This window comes from Danio rerio, chromosome 13 (assembly GCF_052040795.2).
Source record: "Danio rerio strain M-AB ecotype USA chromosome 13, GRCz13ab, whole genome shotgun sequence".
Classification (NCBI taxonomy): domain Eukaryota; kingdom Metazoa; phylum Chordata; class Actinopteri; order Cypriniformes; family Danionidae; genus Danio; species Danio rerio.
Genome location: NC_141033.1, coordinates 40,926,027 through 40,951,801, shown reverse-complemented (window position 1 = coordinate 40,951,801; position 25,775 = coordinate 40,926,027). Strand labels below are relative to the sequence as shown.

General features: G+C 34.6%; 1 protein-coding gene across 21 annotated transcripts in view; it reads right to left on the bottom strand.

Moving 5' to 3' along the window:
* The window catches only part of adgrb3 (adhesion G protein-coupled receptor B3), a 397,331-nt gene that overhangs the window by 300,607 nt on the left and 70,949 nt on the right, over positions 1-25,775 (bottom strand). For all 21 annotated transcript variants that reach the window (XM_087279664.1, XM_087279661.1, XM_087279662.1 and 18 more), the window contains one exon: positions 24,815-25,580. In XM_087279664.1, coding sequence (XP_087135790.1) covers positions 24,815-25,565 — 751 coding nt within the window. In that variant the 5' untranslated portion in view covers positions 25,566-25,580. The remainder of the gene's footprint in view (positions 1-24,814; positions 25,581-25,775) is intronic.

Here is a 25,775-nt window from a genome sequence, read left to right as displayed (position 1 = left end):
ATACGCATGCTCGCTCGCTCTAGAGTCGGGAGCGAAATTGCTAGACGACCCGCTCCCGTCCCAAATTAAACCGACCGCTCCCGCGCTTTATTTGTAAATTTATTTCCGCGCCGCAGAAATCTGGTCGGGTCCCGCGGGAATGCAGACTCTATTATGAAATGTCATGTACAAAATATATTATTACAAAACATACATATTAAATGCTGTATTAAATAGCAATAACTATATATCTCAAAACAAATAATATAATAATATTGAAACATATTAGAAATCTCCTAGTGCTCTTTATGGTTCTAACAGTCATCATTTTCCATTTTGAGATCAGGCTCCCTGACATGCATACATTATAGGACTACACAAACCTGACTTGCTACACAACACCCTATTATATAGAACATATGGTTTGATAACAGCTTGTATGTCGTGCGCATTAAAACGTTTCATTTTAATTGCTGACTTTCTATTAATTCAAACACTCAGAGAGTTCCAGTACCCTCGTAGTGACCGTCAACTAACCTATAATTGCTTTGTCAATATCACAACCAGCATATACGACAAATGAAATATGCAGATTTGCACAAAACGCAATCGCTTTTTCAAATGTCAACACATAGCACGAAAGGGAAAGCACATTATCTCTATTCTCATTACATTACACGGCTGCTACAGTAAGCAAAGGCTAACCTCAAATAACCCAGCAAAGAGTGTCGGGGAAAATAATCGCTTTTGAAACATGCGTCTTGACCCCCGTCGACTATTCGCAGGCTTAGACTCGCAGGACTGAGGTTGTGTCAGTGTGTATGTTCGTCAGCCCCCCATCCACTCCTCCATGCGAAACACTCTCATCTCTTAGGTTTGTCTGATCACATCACTGTTTTATGGCTGGAACATTCATAATAGGCCAGTTAATCTCACCGTCCATTTCTGAAAGTTTCTCTCTCTCTCTTTCACTGTGACTGGGTTTTATTTGCGCATGCTTTCTTTTCTAGATTGTAATAAAGATGAAAATAAAGCTCTCTTGCATTCTGATGTTTATCTCTCAGTCTTTCTTTCATAACTGTGATGTTGTATATACTATGGAATTTCGAAAGTTAATCATTCGTGTCTTTGTTTTATCTAAAGTATGGCACTTTTTTATCCTTGACATTTTTTAGATTAGTTAACATCACTACTATAGAAATAGATGAATAGGTAAAACAAATATTGTTGTTGGAACACATACTATAGCAAGAAATGTGTTATTTATTTATTTGAACTTTCTTCAGTGTAGTACAGTAACAATAACACTGTTCATAACCAAAAAATATATCAAATGCAACACTATGGATGTTTTCAATGTTAGATTTAGTTTGTTTTTCCTAATATTATTACTTAAATATTTAGAATAGCACAGATAGGATATTTTTGTTTCTCAAAAGGCAGCACGTAGTTCAGCATTCATGTATATGAGACGGAATGGTTTTTAAGCATCATAACAATTCAAATACAAACTGTGATGTTATTAATATTGTTTTTTTGTTGTTGTTCAGACTCAGTTCCTTTACAAAAATATTATAATAAATCTATCAATCAAAGGGCTACATATGCTTTTAGCTCTTTAGTCTGGCAATTCATTCAAATGACAAAATAATAATAATAATATTAATAATTATTATTATTATTATTATTATTTATATTATTATTTATTCATTTATTTTCTTGTCGGCTTAGTCCCTTTATTAATCCGGGGTCACCACAGCGGAATGAACGGCCAACTTATCCAGCAAGTTTTTACGCAGCAGATGCCCTTCCGGCCGCAACCCATCTCTGGGAAAATTATTATTATTATTGCTATTATTAATAATTAATGAATTAATAATGTTTTTATTCTCAAGTGCGACAATACATTAACCCCCCCCCCCCATTTAATTGTGTTTTTTAATAAAAATTTTAATTCAAGTTTAAAGTTTTAATAAGTGATGAGCAATATATACCAAGAAAACTTTATATACTGAGATATTTTTCATAGCATTACAGAATGAATGGCTGTTTTGGTTTAACATACACTCACCAGCCTCTTTATAAGGTACACCTGTCAAACTGCTCGTTAATGCTATTTTCTAGTCAACTAATTGCATGACAGCAACTCAATGCAATTAGGCATGGTCAAGATTAACTGCTGCAGTTCAAACAGAGCATCAGAATGGAGAAGAAAGGTGATTTGAGTGACTTTGAACGTGGCATGGTTGTTGGTGTCAGACAGGCTGGTTTGAGTATTTCAGGAACTGCTGATCTACTGGGGTTTTCACTCATAACCATCTCTAGTGTATACCTAGATCCAACCATCAGGCGGATGGGCTACAGCAGCAGAAGAACACACCGGGTGCCACTCCTGTCAGCTAAGAACAGGACAGTGAGGCTACAATTTATACAGGCTTACCAAAACGGGACAATAGAAGATTGGAAAAATGTTGCCTGGTCTGATGAATCTCCGTTTCTGCTGTGATATTTGGACGGCAGGGTCAGAATTTGGTGTCAACAACATGAAAGCATGAATCCATCCTGCCTTGTAGCAATGGTTCAGGCTCGTAATGGTGGTGTAATGGTGTGGGGGATAATTTCTTGGCACACTTTGGGCCCATTAGTACTAAATGAGCATCATGTCAACGCCACAGCCTACCTGAGTATTGTTGCTGACCATGTCCATCTCTTTATGACCACAGTGTACCCATCTTCTGATGGCTACTTCCAGCAAATAAAGCACCATGTCATAAAGCGTAAATCATCTCAGACTGGTTTCTTGAACATGACAATGATGTGAAATGCAGTGTACTGTACTCAAATGGCCTCCACAGTCACCAGATTTCAATGCAATAGAGCACCTTTGGGACGTGGTGGGAGATTCGCTTCATGAATGTGCAGCCAACAAATCTGCAGCAACTGCATGATGCTATCATGTCTATATAAACCAAAATCTCAGAGAAATATTTCCAGTACCTTGTTGAATCTATTCCACGAAGAATTAAGGCAGTTCTGAAGGCAAAAGAAGGTCCAAACTGGTACTACTGTAGTAAATTGTACCTAATAAAGTGGACGGTGAGTGTATGTGTTAAATTTAATATGTAATACTTTTTTTATTGCAGTTTTCAAAAATAGTAGCAAAAGTCAATAATTTAAATCTAGGTTTATTAATATTGTGTACCCACATTGTGATCCTTAAATATTTTAAAATTAATATCTAATAATTTAGTTCTAAATATGCATTAAAAGATGTTTTGGTATATAAACATTTATACATTAAATAATGGCATTTTAGAGGATGTTTTCTGTAAATCTTGGTAAAAATTTTATCTTAGTCCTTTTTTTTTTTTTTTTTGCCCTGGATAAAAGTGTCTGTGTTATTTTACCACCTGCGCCATTTTGCAAAGAAACTAACCAAAACATTCACAGCATGCCACGGAAATCCATGTTTATGCCTTGTTCAGACCATTTCATACACTCGTTTCCTTTTACCTCACCCATGCAACATTTCCATTCATCCAGCGAAACCATGCATATGCAAATACTTTAACTTTTCTTAGCAGAACAAAACCGCGGCAGCTATTATATTTTCAGATCACTATCTAGTGTTCCGCTCACTGTCACAACTGCACATCACAGCAATGCAATTACAGTGAGCAGAAAAGAGGCTTTCCCATTAACATCTAACCTGTATTCAAACCAAATGAGACTGTCAGTCAAAAAAGCTGCAATACCCAAACAGAGCTGAAAAAAGCATCCATTGGTTGATAATTTAGTCAGCACTTTGAGACTTTAGAGAGGTGCGTTGAAATGTACATCATGCTATTTTGGCCATATCCTTGACAGATGTTCCTTTGAGATCAGAGAGATGTTGTGTTGTTTGCTTTAGATAAGCAAGGTAAGGGTTATGGCCTCTTAAAGAACAGAACAATCTCATAGAGCTATTTTTGCATCTCCATTTCAGCTGCTTACAGTATGTCTTGCTTTATCATAACACTTTGATGAAAAGCCACACACACACACACACACACACACACACACACACACACACACACACACACACACACACACACACACACACACACACACAAATCCTCTTGTATATGTGTTTGTTTCTTTGTGGTTATTTTAAGTGGTCAGTCAGTAATGGCTACTATTTGGTTATCATACAGCTCAATTGTAAAAGACGTTCAACTTTTGATGTTTGCATCAAATTAAATCGACAAAATCGTTGAAGAAACAATTGTCAGCCTTCAAATATTAGCCAAGCGATTATTTTAAAAAATGATAATAAATAAAAACAGCCAATATTAGCCCCCTTAAGATTTTTTTTTTTCAATTGGCCACAGAACAACTACTGTTGTCCAGTAACTTGCCTAATAAAAGTAATTTGCCTTTTTTACCTAAGCATGTTGCACTTTAAGAGAGTATCTTGAAAATAACAAGTGAAATGTTGTCTGTCATCATGACAAAGACAACAGAAATGGCCTATATGCACACAAACTTTGAATTTTCAGCCAGGCAGACCAAGGGCTTCAGGTGAACTGTTTTTCCATTACAAAATTGTCATGTTTAAGATCTAATTTCTTTAAAAATCAGTGATCTTCACTGCGTGTACAAAATGAAGTGGGACTCAGATCGAACAAAAAGCACCTCCTCCTGGCATGTCTTTAAAATATGACAGTTTATTTTACAGAAGTTTTAAATAAACAGAAGCATAGTGTAGCGCACTTTGTGGTTATGCTTATTTTTTCACCACATCAAACCTGCAGCTCATTTATGAAATTATAGTAAAGCCATTTTAAATCGCAAAATTATAATTATCATATACATAGCAATTACATTTTTTCTCCAAATCACGCAGCCCTAAGAAAATTGGTTATTAGAATTTAGTTATCAAAGCCATTATGTTTAAACATGTGTTAAATAGTTTAAAAAAAAATTAACAACTATTCAATTTTGTCTAACAATATTGCACTGAATTGTACATAGAAAGAATTAAATATAACTAAAGTGGCTACTTTAATGTTTCATTTCACAAAATACTCTTTGTCAGTATTAAACATTCCTAATTCACTTGATTAAAAAATAAAACTGTTATCTTTCCAGGGATCAAATAATTTAGTGTACCAAATGACACAAACATAATGACAGAATAACGTAAATGCAAAAATTTTGCAGGTCTTCATTTAGACATTATTATCAGATAGTTCACTTTAAAAGTAAAGGTAAATCACAATTATTCACAGCATTTACTTGTTTTATAAAGTATAATATGCATACTGATGTGCATTAATCAAACTAGTCAAACAGAGCTGAAGGAAGCATCCATTGGTTGATAATTTAGTCATTATATTGAACCAATGAAATATTTTAGAAAAATGTATAGAAATAAACTCCATTTGTTGCTTTATCATATGGTCCTTAATGTAACTCTTGTTGATTTCACAGACTGTCAAAAAGTTATAGAAATGAAAAGGAATATTTGAATAGTTTATAGTAAATTGAATTATTGACATATCCTTATTAAATGACAACTTTTTTTACATCATGGGATTTTTTAAATAAGTTGTTTACATTTTAAGACTTTTTTATTTAAAAACAAATGTTACACACATACTGTTTGCTATATGGAATGCAAAAACTTCGAAGTTCAATATCTCAAAATCAATCAGAACGCAGATAGAGCCTTATAATTCCAAGGTGGCGATATACATAGTAAATATAAACAGTTCACACACTTATTATTTCCAAACAAACTTTTATTTTGGATGCAATTAATCACAATTATTTTTGCCCAGCACTAATCTCATTATAGCACTGGATTTGCCAAATAACAAAACTTTTCAATGTTGTCTGATAATTAAATATGAGCCATGCTAATCGACCACTACAAATATGCGCAACGAACAGTCACACACACACACACAGATTTTATTTTATTTTTTTGAAGGGAGAAAAACAATGCAAGTAATCATCTTTCTACAGAGAAAAATGTCTTAAACTTGAAGCAGGAAGCGTGGCCGCATTCCACAAATCCTCTTGTTCAAGATATTTTCTGAGTGCATGACAAAAAAAAAAACTTTCCTCCAGAATGATATCTGCACCCGGCGGATGTCACTATTATCATTACAAAGTGTCTGAAGCAGGCATGAATTATCCAGCTAAAGGCTCAAACCCATCCACTGTCCAGACAAATCAGTTCAGCTCATTTCACACTCGACAACGACTTATTGTAAGCCGTTCAAATCAAATCTGAATCAAACGCATGTTGGACTGGCTTGAGCGACCGACTACTTTTTTTTTTTGATCAGCTAAATAACCTTGCACTGGATCATACTTTAATAGTGCAAAAAAAGAATCGATGCCTTGAGCAGGTTATTGTTAGCCACGAAGACAAATCTCAGCTCAAAATTACTTGCCCGCAAAACTGTGCCAAATAGATGCAGCACGGCCTCCCGAGAAATGGCAAAGAACAAAAATCCCCAGTAATGCGAAATGGAGGACGTGCTCATTATTTCTGTTTCAGATAAATAGAGGTAAATGAATATTAATAGGGGATTTATAATTGGCCTTTAATAATGCCAGCGTAATTTCTGCCGTGCTGAGAACGACAAAAAAAAAAAGTCTAAAACTAAGCTAAAACAACTCATAGTCAATTATTGACCGCTGCTTTATTCTTTCAAGCGAACATCACATGTCAGGAAACTAACCAATGCCATTTTTCACACAAAAGAACTATTCAAATCTTTTTAGTTTCACTAGCAGTTTCAAAATGACCCAGTGCTGTAATGACACAAAGATATGGCAAGACACAAAGGATATGACCTCAGGATCCAGTCAGGGAATACTTTTAATTAAGCACAATTATGCCATGTTTATTTCTGCAGGTTCAGGGCTGGTTGTTATCTGCATTCCTCTCTAAGCAGACAGTGACAAACGGTAGGTCAGAATGGCCCCTGAACAGGGTCAGACCAAAGCATAATGAATCAATGAGGGTTTTAAAACATTTCAGCCTAATGCGTCACAGGAGAAAGACTCACAAAGACTCCGCGGAGAGCCATTCTGACTGACTATTGATGTGAAAATTAGCAGTTAATAGCAATTTCACTCACTATACAGTTATCACACATACACCGGGCCAAAAGTCTGCTTCTGCTTTGCATTTTTTTTCTAATTTAATGAGTTGTTAAAGTAGTTATACAGACTAGGGTTGCACGATATAGGAGAAAATGACATTTGCAATGTTTTGTTTTTCTGTGATATACAGTTGAAGTCAAATTTATTAGCCTCCCTGTGATTTTCTTTTTTAAATATTTCCCAAATTATGTTTAACAAAGCAAGAAATATTTTACTATATTTCTGATAATATTTTTTTCTTCTAGAGAAAATCTTATTTGTTATATTTTGGCTAGACGTTTTAAATTTTTAGAAATTATTTTAAGGTTAATATTTTTAGCCCCCTTCAAGCATTATTTTTGTCTACAGAACAAACCATTGTTATACCATGATTTATATAATAACCCTAACTTGCCTAGTTAACCTAATTAAAATATCTAGTGCAATATTATGTACGATCATTATGGCCAAGATAAAAGAAATCAGTTAGGTTACACTTTAAAATAACGGTCCATTTATTATTTATTATTAGTTCATGTATTTACTAACATGAACTGAATATCTAATTGTGTGAACCATTTATTAATCATAGTTTAACATGTACTAATGCATAATTAAAATCCAAATTCATTCATTAATATTAGTTAGTGCACTAGGAGTTAACATGAACTAATGCTATTTAACTCAAATAAAAATAACTATGTTAACAAACAAACACAATACTGTAATAAAGGTATTACTAATAGTTTGTTCATGTTAGTAAATACATTAACTAATGGACTATTATTATAAAGTGTTACCATCAGTTATTAGAAATTAGGGTAACACTTTAGTTTAGGTCACATTTCACTTTATTAGCAAACCGTTAACTAACACGAGTTAGCTAACCGTTAACTAACACTTAATAAACTACTAATTACCTGTTTAACAATAGTAAGTAAGGTAGAAGTTGAGTTTAGGCTTTAGGTAGGATTAGGGATGCAGAATAAGATCATACTTTATAACTACTGATGAACAGTTGATAACTTAGGCAGGTAAAAAGCCAGAAGTTATTAGTTTGATTTTTGACCTAAACTAAAGTGCTACCGAAATTAGTTATTAAAACTAGTATGTCTAGAAATGAATTTCAAAAATAATTTATAGGCAGCCAGGAGTGTGGCAGGGTGTGGTATTAATTGGAGCATGGGAAGGACCAAAGAAAGGAGCAAGTAGCTGCTTCCTGCAGAGAGAATAAATACACAGAACACTTCCCAAAAATAAAAAAGAGAAGAATTAATACATAAAGGAACATAAGAGGTTGAAAACAAAATCGTATTCCTGTTAAACAGAAACTGGGGAAAAATATACAGTGGAGCTAACAATTCTGACTTCAACTGTATATTGTGATATGTATATAATTTCACCACATGACTTGAACAAACTGATTTTGAAAATCAGTTACGCATCTACTTAAAGAAACAGTGTTTTCTGGAGAGTCTAACAATATTTAGAAACAGAATAAATAAATAAATAAACAAACAAATAAATAAATAAAAGATAAGATATCTAAAAATGCTGTTTAAATAGTAAAGAAATCTGTGTTTTTGAAACAAATGAAGACTGCACAAGTCAATAATTCATTTGAATTATTTAGCTTGACATGTTAACTGTTCCTAAATATTTTAAATGTTTCCCAAAATAATATATATTGTGTTCAAAGGGGGAAAAAGGTTTTGTACATATTGTACATAAGAACATATTTTAGAGCAGTAATCACAATACCGTGGTACAGTGAAACTGTAATATTTTTATCCAAGGTTCTCATACTGTCAGAATCTTATACCGGCCCATGCCTTGTCACAGGCACATCATAAAATACAAGACAGAAGAATAATGAACATAAAATGAATCCAGAAAACCATTAAAAGAAATTCTTTTTTTAACTGGGATTTGAAATTGGAAATAGAGTCCACCTGACGAATATCTAACGGCAGGGAACTCCTTAACTGTTATGCTATGCAGCTAAAAACCCTGCTACTAAATGACTTCTTATTAAAATTAGGAACTGATAACAGTTCAGCCACAGAAGATCTCAGTGAGTGCCAAGGAATGTACCAGTGAAGAAGATCAGAGAGGTAATCGGGTGCCAGGTTGTGAAGAGCTATGTAAGTTAATGGAAGAATTTTATATTGTACACGATAAAGAACAGGAAGCCAATGTAAGTAAAGTAGAATTAAAGATAGAGTATGTGTTCAGAAACACGCGAGCGGGTGACTACCCTAGCTGCTGAGTTTGTGATTAACTGTAATTTTTGAAGTTGGTTAAGAGGGATACCAGATAGGAGGGAATTGCAATAATCAATCCTTGATGTAACCAGAGCATGAACAAGAACTTCAGTATTTTGTTGGGATAGTGAAGGGCGAAGTCTTGCAATGTTACGTAAGTGAACATAGGCAGATTGTGAAATATTACTAAAATGTGAATTAAACGAAAGCATACTACATCAACCATATCGGAATGAAACCTTATTAATGTCTTCATTGTATAAAAAGTTAAATACAATTAATGTTTGATGAAACTATTAATATTTTAACTTCATATACATGGTTTTAATCAGGCAGTCACGGGCCATAAAAACAAAGCAAATGTAAAATGTTCTCTCTTTTAATGTTAAACTTCACATAAACTCAATGTGGTTGCTAGTATTTATAACAATATTTTTCCCAGTCAAACATCCTATGGGATGATAAACTGAACTGACATTGCAGATAAAAAATAATTATAATATAATATAATATAATATAATATAATATAATATAATATAATATAATATAATATAATATAATATAATATAATAATAAACATAATAAAATTAATATAATATAATATAATATAATATAATATAATATAATATAATATAATATAATATAATAAATATAATATAATATGATATAATATAATATAATATAATATAATATAATAAATATAATATAATATAATATAATATGATATAATATAATATAATATAATGTAATATAATATAATATAATATAATATAATATAATATAATATAATATAATATAATATAATATAATATAATATAATATAATATAATATAATAAACATAACATAATATAATATTTGTTTAATATAAATCTCACATTGTATTATATAACATCCTCAATGTTTATTTAATTTCCATTTTTAACTACCATAAAAATACCCTGTTATATAGATAAACCTTTTTACACAAAGCAATTTTCACTAGAAAAATAATCCTGAAAGATACAAATCATTGCAGATTCACAAGCTAACAATAACCCTATATTAATGTTTTGATGACCCACATAATCTTCCTAAAACCAGGGAGAGAAAATCTGATCTGAACTCCTCTCAAATAATCAGCAAATCCCAAATATTTATTTCAGATACTACAAGACGTACAAATGCTCTTGGAAAGTTATGTCTGAAATACCAAAACATGTAGTGCAAACCCTAGTTAAGATTTCGCTTACTCAATCAAAACAGCCCGACAGTTCTTCTCACTCGCAGTTCTCAGAATTCTGATGCCCCAGTCACTGTGCCTGAAGTCTGATTGGATGACCCTTTCAAAGTGTAATCCTCCAATCAGAAGCCATCAGTTTTCATATGCAACATCATTTTGATGATGATGCTAGTAACAGGACCATATGGTCATTCGGCAGTCATGGACCTCCCAGGAAAACGAAGCAACTATGCTCTTGCCAAACATTTGTGGGGATGAATCTAACTGGCAGGGAAAAAGGATTCAAGCCTACCCGAAAAAGATGGCATAAATGAGAACGAAACGATGTGGGAAATGCAAATCAGGCCATTTGCATAAATATTACTCCATGCCAATCAATATTAATTAAAAACGGGGATGAAAGAGAAGATGCAAGTTATAATAATGAAAACCTTTCGATCTGTCTGCGGCTATACAGAAAAAATATATATTTTCAATATTCTCAAATCACATAATTAATCTGAAGCGCGTTATACAGGCCAAACCGGCCTCCCAGCGTACTGAATATGCAAATGCGAATTTCTGTGCTCACTTATTTATATAAACAAAACATTTTAGTTCACGAGTGGAGTCTTGGGATTTCTTGTTTGTCCACGTGATCAATTACAGCTATCCACCTGATTTGACTTTATAAACGCAGTGAAATGAACGACGCAAATAATTACAAAACCGTTTTTGCTCACGGCAACTTTTTGCTTCATGTTTTTCAACAGAGGAAAGCACTTCGGCATTATTCAATATCCACCCGTTTATGGCTATCCAGCTCTACAGAAAAATACGCAGGAGAGTTCATTTTTGCTAGCATACAGCAATCTGGCAATATATGGAGCGTTTTATTGTTTGAAAAAAAGATGTCAGTTGCATACCTGGAAGCAATTCTTTGGTTAAAAAAAAAAAAAGTCAAATATTCTGGAACAGTTAGATGTGCTATTGATGTTTGAAAGTGTACAGAACTGTTTAAGGGCCATTAGTTTATATTTGATTTCCCTTTTTTATTCAATCTGTTAAAACTGCATTCATAGACTACTGCATGACTGCCTGAAAGAAAGAAAGAAAGAAAGAAAGAAAGAAAGAAAGAAAGAAAGAAAGAAAGAAAGAAAGAAAGAAAGAAAGAAAGAAAGAAAGAAAGAAAGAAAGAAAGAAAGAAAGAAGACTATAAGATCTAGTAAACTGAGATAACACAAGTTTTTTTTTGCTTAATTTTTTTATGTTCAATCCACTTAACTTTGTGAAAACAACTTAATCGATTTGTGTTGGAAAAACCTGAAGGAATTTTGTGAATGCTGCATTTTTTTGTAGTGTATGATCTTATTAATCAATAAAGGTTTTTAACTAGTAACATTTCCATATATATTGTAGACCATGGGTGTCCTGGAGGGCCGGTGTCCTGCATATTTTAGTTCCAGCCCTAATTAAACACATCTTAACCAGCTAAATAAGGTCTTTCTATGTACACTAGAAACTTCCAAGGAGGTTTCACTGTAAAAAAAATCCTGTTTGCCTTAAATTTTTAGGCTGAATTAAATTAACCTTATGAGTCTATTGAACTTTTTTTTAACTGATTTAAAACTACTTGCTTAACTAATTAAGTTTGACCATGAGTAACTTAGTTTAATAAGTTACAATCAGGGCCAGCGCATCCATAGAGGCTGCCTAGGGCAGCAGAATAGTGAGGGTGACCTCCGCAACAACTCCTCCACCACCTTATTTTCATTCACGACACCCCCACATCTACCTATGAAAACATCATACAAATGAAAAGATATGAACAGACATGTATACCGAATATGTTTTTTTAACCTTTGATTTAATTTAGTTTGATTTCTTTTTTAAAAAATACAAAACATAAAATCATAACTTAAACTGTCGGATGAAGCGTCAAACATGAGTGATTTTCATGTAAGTCAAATACACACCTGGTGGCACAAATGACATGATTTGGCGCAAATGAAGTGGCACGGTTGAACGTTTTGCATGTTTGATATGCTGAATGCGTGAATCGCCACGTCTGGTGCGAACACAGCATTACACAAATGTACTGAATAAAGAAAACTGACCAACATATTTAAACATTTGAATAATACATGTAAATACAAACATACGGAAATACAAATGCTTGACGCTGTCATTAACAAAAAAACAAAACCAAAAAAAAAAAAATTATTGATTCCATATCTGACATTAATAGGTATGTATCTTGAGTAAAATGTTCATTTTATTATATATATATATATATATATATATATATATATATATATATATATATTACTGAAAAAATTTATTTAATATTCTAAACAACATAATAATAATTTAAAGCATTTATTAAAAACTACAATAAAACAAAAAAAACAGGTAAAAAAATATGTTTGATGCTTGTTCAAACTGTATGCTTAAAATGAGCTAAATAAACAAATCTTAAATGTGTTGTGTTGGGACAACTCAACGGTTTATGTTTAATCTACTTAAATTTATAAAATCAATCAAGTTGACTTAATCGATTTGTGTTGAGACAACATGATATAGTTATGTGCCTCCCAATTTTTGTGTACAGTGAATGTAAAACATTGCATTTAATATTCATAATTGTGTATGTTTACATATCTATTTGTCATGTAAATATATACATATAAATATAATTCTTTATTATTATTATTATTATTATTATTATTATTATTATTATTATTGTAACACCTGTATAGTGCACAGGTATATCTAAAAATGTATATAGTACGAAAAAAAAAATACCAGTGAGACACTTGATTCCCATTAAAGTACATCTCTGTACATTAAAAATATTTTTCTGGTGTCCTCCCCCAAGCACAGTTCTATCTATGAATAAAACAGTTTCATATGATTTTGTTGAAGCCATTGTCTGATGCCACATACCTGTGATACCCAGAAATTGCACAAATTCATCACATTTAAAGGTTGAACACACTAGAGGGTTAGCAGCGCCTATTATTTTATTTTTTCCCCCGTGCTGGCTTTGCAAAAACGAACACGGGCATCATTATAAAAGGCTTTGGAAGTAGTTTTACTTATGTGAATTTGATTGATATGAGCTTCACAATAATCCATGCACCGCAGAGGTTTTTGCATCCTATTGGTAAAGGCAATTTTCATGGATGTACGCTAAATCTATATATCACAGTCTTAATCTTGAAGTCGGTATATAAATCAAAAGCTTCCTATTTACTATTTAAATGCACACTCCCGGTGCCTCCATAATCTCATAAAACAATGTAATAACTTGTCTCTGAAACAACATTCCTTTTTAGCTGATATCACTAATCCCATTTACTTTTCAGGGATTCTCGTACTACACCCTGATATACACCCAATTTTCGCAACCATCAATGATAGCAAAAATATAAATATTATTAAAAATGATAAATAAGGTTGTTGTAAGGCCAGGCTGCTACCAAGCAAAACTATTCTTTGGATTTATTTGCATTTTTATTTGCATTATTTTTTGTAATAATTTAAATAGTGAATAGTTCTGCATATACTGTAATACAGTATGGCTAGCACACATACAAACATTATTAAAATGTCTTAATTCAGCACATTTGTCAGATTTCCTTTTCTCCTGCTTTTATACATAGGACTAATTTCTTACACACCTTAACTTCAATATCAGTGAAATCTTGATCCATTGAAAGTTCTACTGATGCAGTTAATACATGGAACATGGAAATAGTTTATCATATCGTCACCTTGGAATTATAAGGCTCTATCTGCATTCAGAATGATGTTGAGATATTGAGCTTCAAAGTTTTGCATTCCATAGCAAACAGTAAGTGTGTAGCATTTGTTTTTTAAAAAGTCTTAAAATGTAAACAACTTATAAAAAAAGTTGTCATTTAATAAAAATATGTCAACTCAATTTTGCCAAAAATGTCAGATAGAACCTAATAATTCTAAGGTGATGATATTTCTGACCATTGACCACTGACCACTGACTATCGGACCATGACCACTGAGAAACCTTCAGACGTTTAACCTTTAAGTACAGAGCTCTATGATATAAACCACAAATCAAACTAAAGCCATATGAAACAGTCATTCTCAACAACACTGAAAAGGAAAACTGTTAAACTGTTAAAAACGGCAAAAATTATCATGTTAGAAGTCTTTACATTCCATAAATCAACAACTTTTACCATGGTTACACTGTAGTAACATTAACGGAAACCAATGGGAATCATTTGTTGTTGTTGTCGTTGTTATTAGTGAAATGCTATTAGTCGTACTTTTGTAATTAGAATAAATACCATAAGTGTATATAACTTTTATATAACTTTAGATAAGTTAGATAACTTTCAATTATAGTATTGAGGTTGTTATTCATAATAAACTGATGTACATCCAGCTAGATATTCTTGCAAAAAAGCCTGACAGACGTATCAACAGCTCAATGTGAATAGAAGTGCTGTTCTATAATTAAAAGCTTTATTTAAGGCTTTAAACAACCAGCTGAATGTGCATTATCCCAATTACTACATGGCTACTGTTAAAATTAAACAATTAGTCAAAACACTGACCTTCGTTGTAACAATAATTTACTCTCTCTTTAAGTAAACATATGCAAAAACAATTACAAAAACAATGTAATGCCACATACTAACCTACTTATTAATACTATTATTCAGGCGCAAGATGGTGCCAAACTCTCAATATATTTTTAACAAACAGTCCAAATTGCTTAAATAAATGTTATTGAGCAATAACATATCTTGAAATATTGTGATTCACAAATAAGAATCACGTATAGCAGATAACTGTGTAATAATTGTGGTTATTATGAGGTACAAATGGTTTCCCAGAGATAGGTTGTGGCTGGAGGGGCATATGCTACATTTAAAAAAAAAAAAAAAAAAGTTAAAATAGATTTATTTGTATTGTGCAATTCATATTTATGTTTTTGTGCATAGTATATATATATATATATATATATATATATATATATATATATATATATATATATATATATATATATAAATAAATAGGGGAATATATATTATATATAAGGGGAAAAAAATGTTGTACCATGTACATACAGTTTTAAACCAGGGAAGAACGCAGCATCTCATTTCTCGCAGGATGCGTTCTCTGTTCTTACAATCTCCCGAGTACGTTCTTCCGAGGTAACCTGGCACGACCGGTCTTCACAAGAACGCAAATCCATTCTCTGCATTTTTGCAATTGAGAAACAGTCAGAGTGATGAGGCCGATTATTATATAAGGATGGTAAGGCTGTCATGATGGACAGAGGCCCGTGGGCAAATTTGGCCATTTTCATACCCCTATACTTTTTCGAAGAACATCCTGAGTTTTTTAATGACCACAAAGAGTCTGGACCATGGTTTAATGTCTTATTCGAAAGACAGCGCTCAATGAGCAGTATAGAGTCCCCATCATTATCCTGGGTCATTAGGTTGAGCGTCCCCTGCTGGTCTTAACAGATGGTACTGTTTGTATTAATGAATGAAAGTAAATGTCCATATAGATCGCAAATCACTCTTCTGCAACACTGTTAGTGTCAAATTTGCATTCCTGAAGCCAAAATTTGCTAAAATTGTATTGATTAATAAAATGTGAATTTTTAATTCATATTAAATGAATAATATAATATTAATATTAAATACTAGCAATAATAGCAGCATTACCAAATCAAGTGTTGATTCAACTATTTGTAGAACTTAGTGCTACCGATGCTGTCAAATGTTCAACATATTCAGACATATTCAGCAAAATCAATTCCCAAATATAGCATTTGACAAAAATGAAAGAAAAGAAAACAACACACATCCTCCCCTGAAGAAATGAATTCAAGGCCTCCAAGTTGAGGGAACAATGGCGATGAACATGATGCGCTGTGACTACTGATCCAAAGTGAATAAAGAGCTGCACTATGCAGCAGAGATGCAAAGCCTTCTCATGGCCCCTAGCATCAATAAAAGGCCTCTCGCTCTTCTAAACTACCAATGAACAAGCACCGTAGCCCAAAGGGTTCGAAACACTTTCTTTAAATGCAACAATAAGAAAGCGACCAATAATTCATCAGCGCAATGATGCAATCCACCCAACACTCAGAGGTCAGAGCGTGCTAAATAAATCATCACTCCTCGTTCTCATTTGTAACCATTCACAATACTCTGAAATCTGACATTTGGAATTCCGGTGGGTGTATATTATCATCACATGGGCATGACTCAGCACAAACTGACACACTGTGGACGTGCACTTCATTAGCATCAGCCAAATTTCCCCTTTCCCGCAACACGCTCCGAAGCCCTGGGCCTGACAAGGGTCATTTGCACAAAGTGACAGTTCAGTTTCCCCCACAGATCTGAGTGCAAGGGCTTCAGACCCTGCAGTGCAGCCAGGCAAGTTTTCTTCTCCAAAAATGGACAAGCAAAAAAAAAAAAAAAAAAAAAAAAAGAGCAAACGGCCACTGCTGTCCGAGGGCAGACCAGTGGTGAAGAGAGAAAGACAAAGAGTAATGAGAAACCGCCCCGAGATGTTGCTCATCTTCTCCAGCAGGGCTTCATTTGAGACTAATTTAGGAGACACAATTCAGAGCGGCTGACTTTGAGCCATCACATCAAGTGTCACTGTGCCTGGAGAGGGGATGATGCACAGATAAAGAGTAGAAATGCTGATAATAAGAATGAGGAGTTACCCGCATGGCCCATATATGGCCACCATACAAAACAGGGAGCCCTGTGGGGACCATAGCTGAAATGATCATTCATAACATGGCAGTGTGGCTTTGAAATAGCTTCATGTATAATATAAGGTGGCTGGGCACATCAAGAATATAAAGCACTTGTGAGTGGAAAGAAATTTGAAATGGATGTATTAAATCAGGCGATGCAGGGGCGCAGTAGGTAGTGCTGTCGCCTCAAAGGAAGAAGGTCACTGGTTCGAGCCTCTGCTGGGTCAGTTGGCGTTTCTGTGTGGAGTTTGTAGTTTGTCCATGGGTTTCCTCCGGGTGATCCGGTTTCCCCCACAGTCCAAAGACATGTGGTACAGGTGAATTGCGTAGGCGAAATTGTCCGTAGTGTATGAATGTGAATCAGTGTTTATGGTTGTTTCCCAGAGATAGGTTGTGGCTGGAAGGGCATTCGCTGCGTAAAAACGTGCTGGATAAGTTGACAGTTCACTCCGCTGTGGCGACCCTGGCTTGATAAAGGGACTAAGCCGAAAAAAAAAATGAATGAATGAATTAATGAATGTATTAAATCAGTGTTTCTCAACCATGTTCCTGGAGGACATTTTCCATGTCTCCTTAACCAAACACATCTGATTCAAATCATCAGCTCATTAGCAGAGACTGATAGACCTGTATGGGTGCGACACACAAAGGAGACATCCAAAACAAGCGGTGTTGGTAGTCCTCCAGAAACGTGGTTGAGAAACACTGCATTAAATGACTTAAAGTTAGTGACTTAAACTATTGGGTGGGACTTTCCTGGATTGTTGTCTGTTGCTATTGGACGATCTCATGTGAGCTACTGGTTGTCCTGTCCTCCCATTCCTACAGTAAACCTTATCGGAGATTGTTTCCACTCAATATTTTTAATGATCTCTTCTCAAGTGGTATTTTGAAGTGAATTACAGTTTCCACCTGGTATTAAAGTGTTCAAATGGGCCTCTCATGGCCACTTGTGTTCACATTTCTTCAAAACCCTTCACTCTTATTTCAGGCTCTGCATCCCTTTCATGGAAGCGTTTAGTGGGATACATGAGTACTATGCCAAATAAACAAACCCTTGTTACACGTATGAGTGAGACGGGAAAGCAAGCTATTGAAAGGATGTGCATGGCACTACTAGGAAACTACTATTGTGAATGTAATCCAAAGTATGGAAGTAGGAACTTTGTTTTGGTGCACTTTCTTACAACATATCCTAGCAGGCACAGGACGTCAACATGACATTGTATCCCAAAGTTGTGGGATTTTACATCTTGTTTGGAAGTCAAAACTGAGTTGATGTAAAAACCCAAAGTCAGACCGACGTCAATGTTCAGCGTCGGACAGATGTTGCATTTTGGTTACTACCCAACGCAGCCTAAAAACAACCAAATATCATCATCTAATGATGTTACAGCTTGACGTTGCGTGGATGTTACTACTATGACGCCTATCTGACACTGGATTTTGGTTGCCATACCTGACAAATAAATATCAGTATTTGATGTCAATATGACGTTGGTTTCAGATGTTGGCTCGACGTTGGATTTTGGTCACTTTCCAACACACCCTAAAATCAACCAAATATCAACGTCATTTCCAATCATTATTGAAATAGGATTGTCTTTAGATGCTGGTGACCTAAATCTAGCCTAATATTAACGTCTTATGATGTTGTATGTCTGCAGGGATAGCATAAGCTTCATTTCATTGACAATGTTTATTTTGCTGGTGACCAATTCATCTGAGAAAGGTAATCCACTGAAAAAAATGGACTTGGCAATCATTAATCAAAATCTAATCATTCGCTTCCTTGACGGCTTTGGTGAGATATGTTTAGTCACGCCCTCTAATCATTAGTTTGCTGGAAGTGAATAATGAGGGGAGTGGTGCAAAAATAAAATCCCGCCCCCTACTCATTATTCAGTTTCAATTGGACATCCATCATCAAACTCAGTCTTGAAATGGATAGTTCACTCTAGGGCGGGACGATATTGGAAAAATGTAACATTACAATTTTTTATACATATGATGCAATATGAATACAGTTTAACCAGATGACTTGATATTACTATTTGGAAAGAATTTATAACGTTAGATCGTTTCTGTTAATTCTGCAGTGGAAGTGTATCTCCATAAAATGTAATAGACAATCTTTAAAAATGTTGGGGTCCCTCAACAAGTTTTCTGTGTTGTCTGTGCCATTTGCAGTGTATTTCTGCATTTGCATGTGTTGAGAGTATTTTCATGCACATATTTAGTCAGGGATTGCTGAATTAATGTTTACTATTTGCATCGTCATAAAATATAATAAACTATTTATAAACTTTTTGGGGTCCCTAGACACATTTTCGTTGTGTTCTGTGCATTTTGCAGTGCATTTCTGTATTTTCAAGCATAATAATCTATAAACACAATCAAGAAAAAAAGATATAATTCAAATAAAGTGTTTTATCGTTTCCAGAGCCAAACAGTGTTTATGTACAGTAACTTGAATGATACAATCTAAACTATTCAATAAAATTATTCATAGTTAAGGTCACAAATGGTACAATATCTTACACTGGAATGCTTTTAAAATCATTATACTACCACAGGCATCAAAAACACATGTAATTGATAAATTATAATACAAACTCACCATTGCATAAATCCTGCGATGTAACTATTATCTATGCTGAAACAAGTGGAAGGAGAGTAAATGATGACAGCATTTTCATTTTGGGGCAAACCACCCCTTTAAGTCAGTAGCTAGATTGTATTTTGTGGCTGTTTGAATGATTAACTGACTATTTACGCTATGAAATCTCAGGAAATTAACTAAAGAGGACAAGCTCAAAATGTTTTAGACCACAATTACACTATTATTTAGAGTTGTCCAGTTGTCCAATGGAAATAAATCCTAACATCATGTGTAAACAATGGCAGAGCAGGGAATAGATATGTTATTTTGAACAAAAATTGAAATCGGTCATATAAAAAAGAACAGTCAATTCAGATATAGTGGCAATTTTTTTAGAATGGTCAACATTTCATCATATCTTAGCCAAAAGCCATTTAATGTGTGTTTTTTTTTTTTTTCACTTCCAAGTCCTTTGTGTCACATCAGACACCATGTCATATCAACTTGAATGCTGGAGCTGTGAATAAATTGTGGCAGCCTATTTTATAGACTACCTTGCAGTGCAAAACTAGCCTTGGCATCCCATTTTCCCAACCGCTGCTTCATGGCCAAGGTTGACATTTCTACAGAAATCACTAGTTTGAATGGATGAAAGCTGATGAGATGGATTTCACCGCTGTTTATGTGTGGGTGACATTCTCATCAAACCACTGTCAAAAAATGCCACATTGGTTCCCGCTGCAAAGTTTCAAACATTCTAACCAAGTATATAAAAGCCTTTCCTGGTTACATTCTCAAACAAATGAGCAAATCATTTCATTGAAATTATAGTTTGTTATATTTCAACAGTTGTTTGACACCATGGTTAAAGAACCTAACATACAGAAACAAAACCTCAAAGTATTTCCTGCTTACATTCTCAAACAAACGACCAGATCTTTTTTTGAAATTATAGGTAATTATATTAAACAGTTGTTTGACGCCAAGGTCAACGAACCTAACATGTTAATACAGAAACAAAACCTCAAAGCCTTTGCTGGTTACATTCTCAAACAAACAACTAGATCTTTCTATTGAAATCATAGTTAAATTTAATCAACAGTTGTTTGATGTCATGGTCATAAACCTAAGATGTTAATACAGAAACAAAACCTCAAAGCCTTCCCTGGTTACATTCTCAAACAAATGACTAGATCTTTTTACTGAAAATATCGTTATATTTAACAGTTGTTTGATGCCATGGTCAACGAACCGAACATGTTAATACAGAAACAAAACTCCAAAGCCTTTCCTGGTTATATTGTCAAACAAACGACTACATCTTATTATTAAAATTATAGTTGGCTATATTCAACAGTTGTTTGACACTATGGTCATCGAATCTAACGGGTTAATACAGAAACAAAACCTCAAAGCCTTTTCTGGTTACATTTTTAAACAAACGACTAGATCTCTATATTGAAATAATAGTTATATTCAACAGTTGATTGACGCCATGGTCAACAAACCTTACATATACAGAAACAAAACTGCAAAGCCTTTCCTGATTAAAATTATAGTTAGTTATATTCAACAGTTGATTGACGCCATGGTCAACGAACCTAACTGGTTAATACAGAAAAAAAACCTCAAAGCCTTTGCTGGTTACACTCTCAAACAAATGACTAGATCTTTATATTGAAATAATAGTGATATTCAACAGTTGTTTGACATCATGATCAATGAACCCAACATATTAATACAGAAACAAAACCTCAAAGCCTTTCCTGGTTACATTTTTAAATAAACAACTAGATCTTTATATTGAAATTATAGTTAATTATATTTAACGGTTGATTGGCGCCATGGTCAACCAACCTAACATGTTAATACAGAAACAAAACCTCAAAGCCTTTCCTGGTTACATTTTTAAATAAACAACTAGATCTTTATATTGAAATTATAGTTAATTATATTTAACAGTTGATTGGCGCCATGGTCAACCAACCTAACATGTTAATACAGAAACAAAACGGCAAAGACTTTCCTGATTACATTCTCAAACAAACGACCACATCTTATTATTAAAATTACAGTTAGTTATATTCAACAGTTGATTGACGCCATGGTCAACAAACCTAACTGGTTAATACCGAAACAAAACCTCAAAGCCTTTCCTGGTTACGTTTTTAAATAAACGACCAGATCTTTATATTGAAATAATAGTTAGTTATATTCAACAGTTGTTTGACATCGTGATCAACGAACCTAACATATTAATACAGAAACAAAACCTCAAAGCCTTTCCTGGTAACACTCTCAAACAAACGACTAGATCTTTATATTGAAATAATAGTTAGTTATATTTAACAGTTGATTGACGCCATGGTCAATGAGCCTAACATGTTAATACAGAAACAAAACTGCAAAGACTTTCCTGATTACTTTCTCAAACAAACGACTACATCTTATTATTAAAATTATAGTTAGTTATATTCAACAGTAGATTGACGCCATGGTCAACGAACCTAACATATTAATACAGAAACAAAACCTCAAAGCCTTTTCTGGTAACACTCTCAAACAAACGACTAGATCTTTATATTGAAATAATAGTTAGATATGTTCAACAGTTGTTTGATGCCATGGTCAACGAACCTAACATGTTAATACAGAAACAAAACCTCAAATCCGTTCCAGCAATATTCCCGCAATCAGCTAATGCCTGCTCAAGTGCATTTAATGTGCACCAGCATCATAATTATACATTATGCAAGTCTAATATGTTTTTACATTTCAAAACACTTTACTTTCATCCTCGGCGAGGCAGCATTTCAAACACCAATGTTATCATAAAGTATAATCAAGCTCATGTTTTTGCTGGATATCATGCTGCACAGTGCAATGAACCAGAAAACCAGTTTTCAGTGATCCTCTCATCGCCCTATTCAGAGGCCACACTTTGTTACCATGCACACAACCAGGCGTAAGGGAAATCAAAGACAACCATTTATTTTGGACCCACTCTGTGCAGATCTTGTGTGTGTGTTTGTGTGGCTATTTGAAGGCGTACGCTGCTGAACGCTCATCCGGGAGGGCAGAAGCTTCATTCTGGCACTACAGCAGGGCTCTGTGCACTTTTAAACCTGTGATAGCAATCCACTAAAGCCTTCACTCTATAAATAGAAGCTTTCAGTGTAATCTTCGAAAAAAAAAAAGAGCTGGTGCGCATAAGCTTCTCTAAACATGCAGATAGCTTAAAGTTAGTGAAACATTGCTTTTTAATGCTAAAGCTATATTTCCAGCGCTTATAATGACAAGTTGATCTAAAAATGCTTTGAGATGGGAGTTCTGTTTAAGAATTCATAGATACAGAGGGAGTGGTATTAATTATAGAGTCTGTGCCATAATAAAACGCTCACATAATAACCGGGGAACAAAATAATCAATGGCTTAATCTTCATTTCAAGCTTGATTCATATTTAAAACATTAGAAAATGGAAATCACTCTCGGCTACGAGGTCATAAATGGAATATGACATAGTTTGGGAAGGAATTTAAAGCTCATTTGAAAAGGGGGATGGAAGACGAAATTGGGGGCCTATTTAACTCAACTGAACCTTGATAATTCCAAAGCACCGTGTTCCGCTTGATCGGAAAAGCTGCCACCTTCTCCCTAGGGGGTTATTATTTTCAGCAAGTAAAACCGGAATAAGCCATAGGACGGTTACTCCTTCCCTCTCTCTCTCTCTCTCTGTCTGTCTCTATCGCCACCTCATTATTCATTATTTTTGAATCACTGTGCTGGAACTGAAGCGAGACAGTCAGCATCCATTCTCGGCCAACCATCTCTGTGAGCTGTTGTCCTTTCACAGTATGCTGGGTCATCCCTGCCTCCAGTTGATCTCTATCTTGTGCCAGTTGTGAAATGTTACAGATGCTAATTAGCTGTAATGTCTGCGACCCCGTTAAGAGTCCATTATGCATCATCCCCCCGTATCAAAATGTTCATTGCAAGCAAATTCCTTCAAAGGCATTTGCTGCAATCTGTTGCTGCCAGCTTCCGTGGCAGGAGACAAAGCTGGACAGCAGAGGGACGACTGACAAGGCGGCTGTCATTGATGGAGTCTGACAGCAGCATAACAATTACGTTTAGGCCAATATAGGCTAAGTACGGTGTCAGGAGCTTTAACTAAGTTCAGCTTAAAAACAAGCCGGTGCATTTATGATCTTCCTAAATCACGAAGATGGCTGTGTGTGACTATTACTTGATAGAGAAACACTTTGAGATGGGAATTTTGAAATATTCACAGAAACAGCAGGAGTGATATTAATAAAAGCGCTAAGTGCTAAATTCAAATGCACATTTGTCGCCAAAGCTTTTCCGGAGAGTATTTGGGAATTGTTTTATCTCCATTTTGAATTCACAAAGCAGGCTTTGGTTTCATTAGAAACCTCTTGGAATTCCAAAGAGACTAAAAAATATGTTGGCTTTTTACTACATAATAAAATATAAATAAGATGACGTGATAGAAACACCTTAGTACCCCGTCCCGAAAAACAAAAAGAATTAAAAAGAATTAGTCAATTAATCACCATCCAGGTTATCACACATCTTAAATGACGTAACATCAAAAAAAAACAAAAAAAAAAAAACACATCAACAAAGAACATTTGTTTTTGGTAAACCCTGAAAATGTTATAAAACGAAACAAAGAAGACATCAGTAGCAGAGCACAGGTGAGCTCTTTTTGGTGTTCTCCTACGTGGAAGGGTGGAGGAATACAAGGGGGCATCATAAAGACAGTATAATTAAGCTGTGAAATGAACTCCAGCATTAAAGGCCTGCAGCTGTCTGGTTCATACTCACCCTCCTTGGATGGGCGCCGCACCTCTGCGCTCAGATTGCACACCTGCGCCGTGCGCACCTGAGGAGTCAGGCATCCTTCGGTTTGGGGATTTAAAGGCAACACCACGTTACTGAGCATCAGCACGCTCTCAGATTCCCCATCGCCTAAATGTTGCGGGCAGGTGCATTTAGCGTAGACTATTCCACACGATTCAGCTTTCTCTGCTTTCAAGCAGTTTTCCAACCACGTGCATAACACCTGACATCCAAACTGACTCGGGCTCGCCTTGTTTAAAACCACAAACTCCACCACAGACCTTTCCTCGTCCTCTGTCTTCTTCGTCGCCAATCCGTTGTAGTCGTAAGGAAACACTCGCCGGAGCTGCACAAAATTTTTGTCGTAATGCAAAAACACATTGATATTCTTGGCGTCATCACACAGGTGCACAATGGACTCGTTGATCCTCAGCAGCTCGTTGATCTTCTCGTGGGAGAAGTGGTCGAACTGGTAAGCCAGCAAGGAGAATTCAGAACAGCTAATTTCTCGTTTGTAAAGTTTTAGGTAGATGCTGTATTTGGTAGGATCTGGGTTCTCCAACGTCCAAGTGCAGTTTGTGAAGTTCTTGGGAAACATTTCACTCATCGAGTAGGATCCATAGATAACTCCTTTCACCAACGTGGAACACCAGAAATCTTGGGCACCAGTATATCCAAACATAACCAGGAGATAGGTGGAAAATATATAAATCAACAAATTACGAACAGCCTTCATCCTATGTCATTTGGCCTGCAAGAGAACCAGAGGATGCACTGTTTATTGTCAGAATATATAATAATGCTTTGTCAAAGAATTTTAGCCTAAGATGAGATTTGTCTTTGTTTATCACACACTCACCTACATTGTTCTTTTGCACAGCTTATTTTCTACCATAAACTACCATCTAGATTTTACAGAGATTCAAATGATTCATTCCATGGGAAT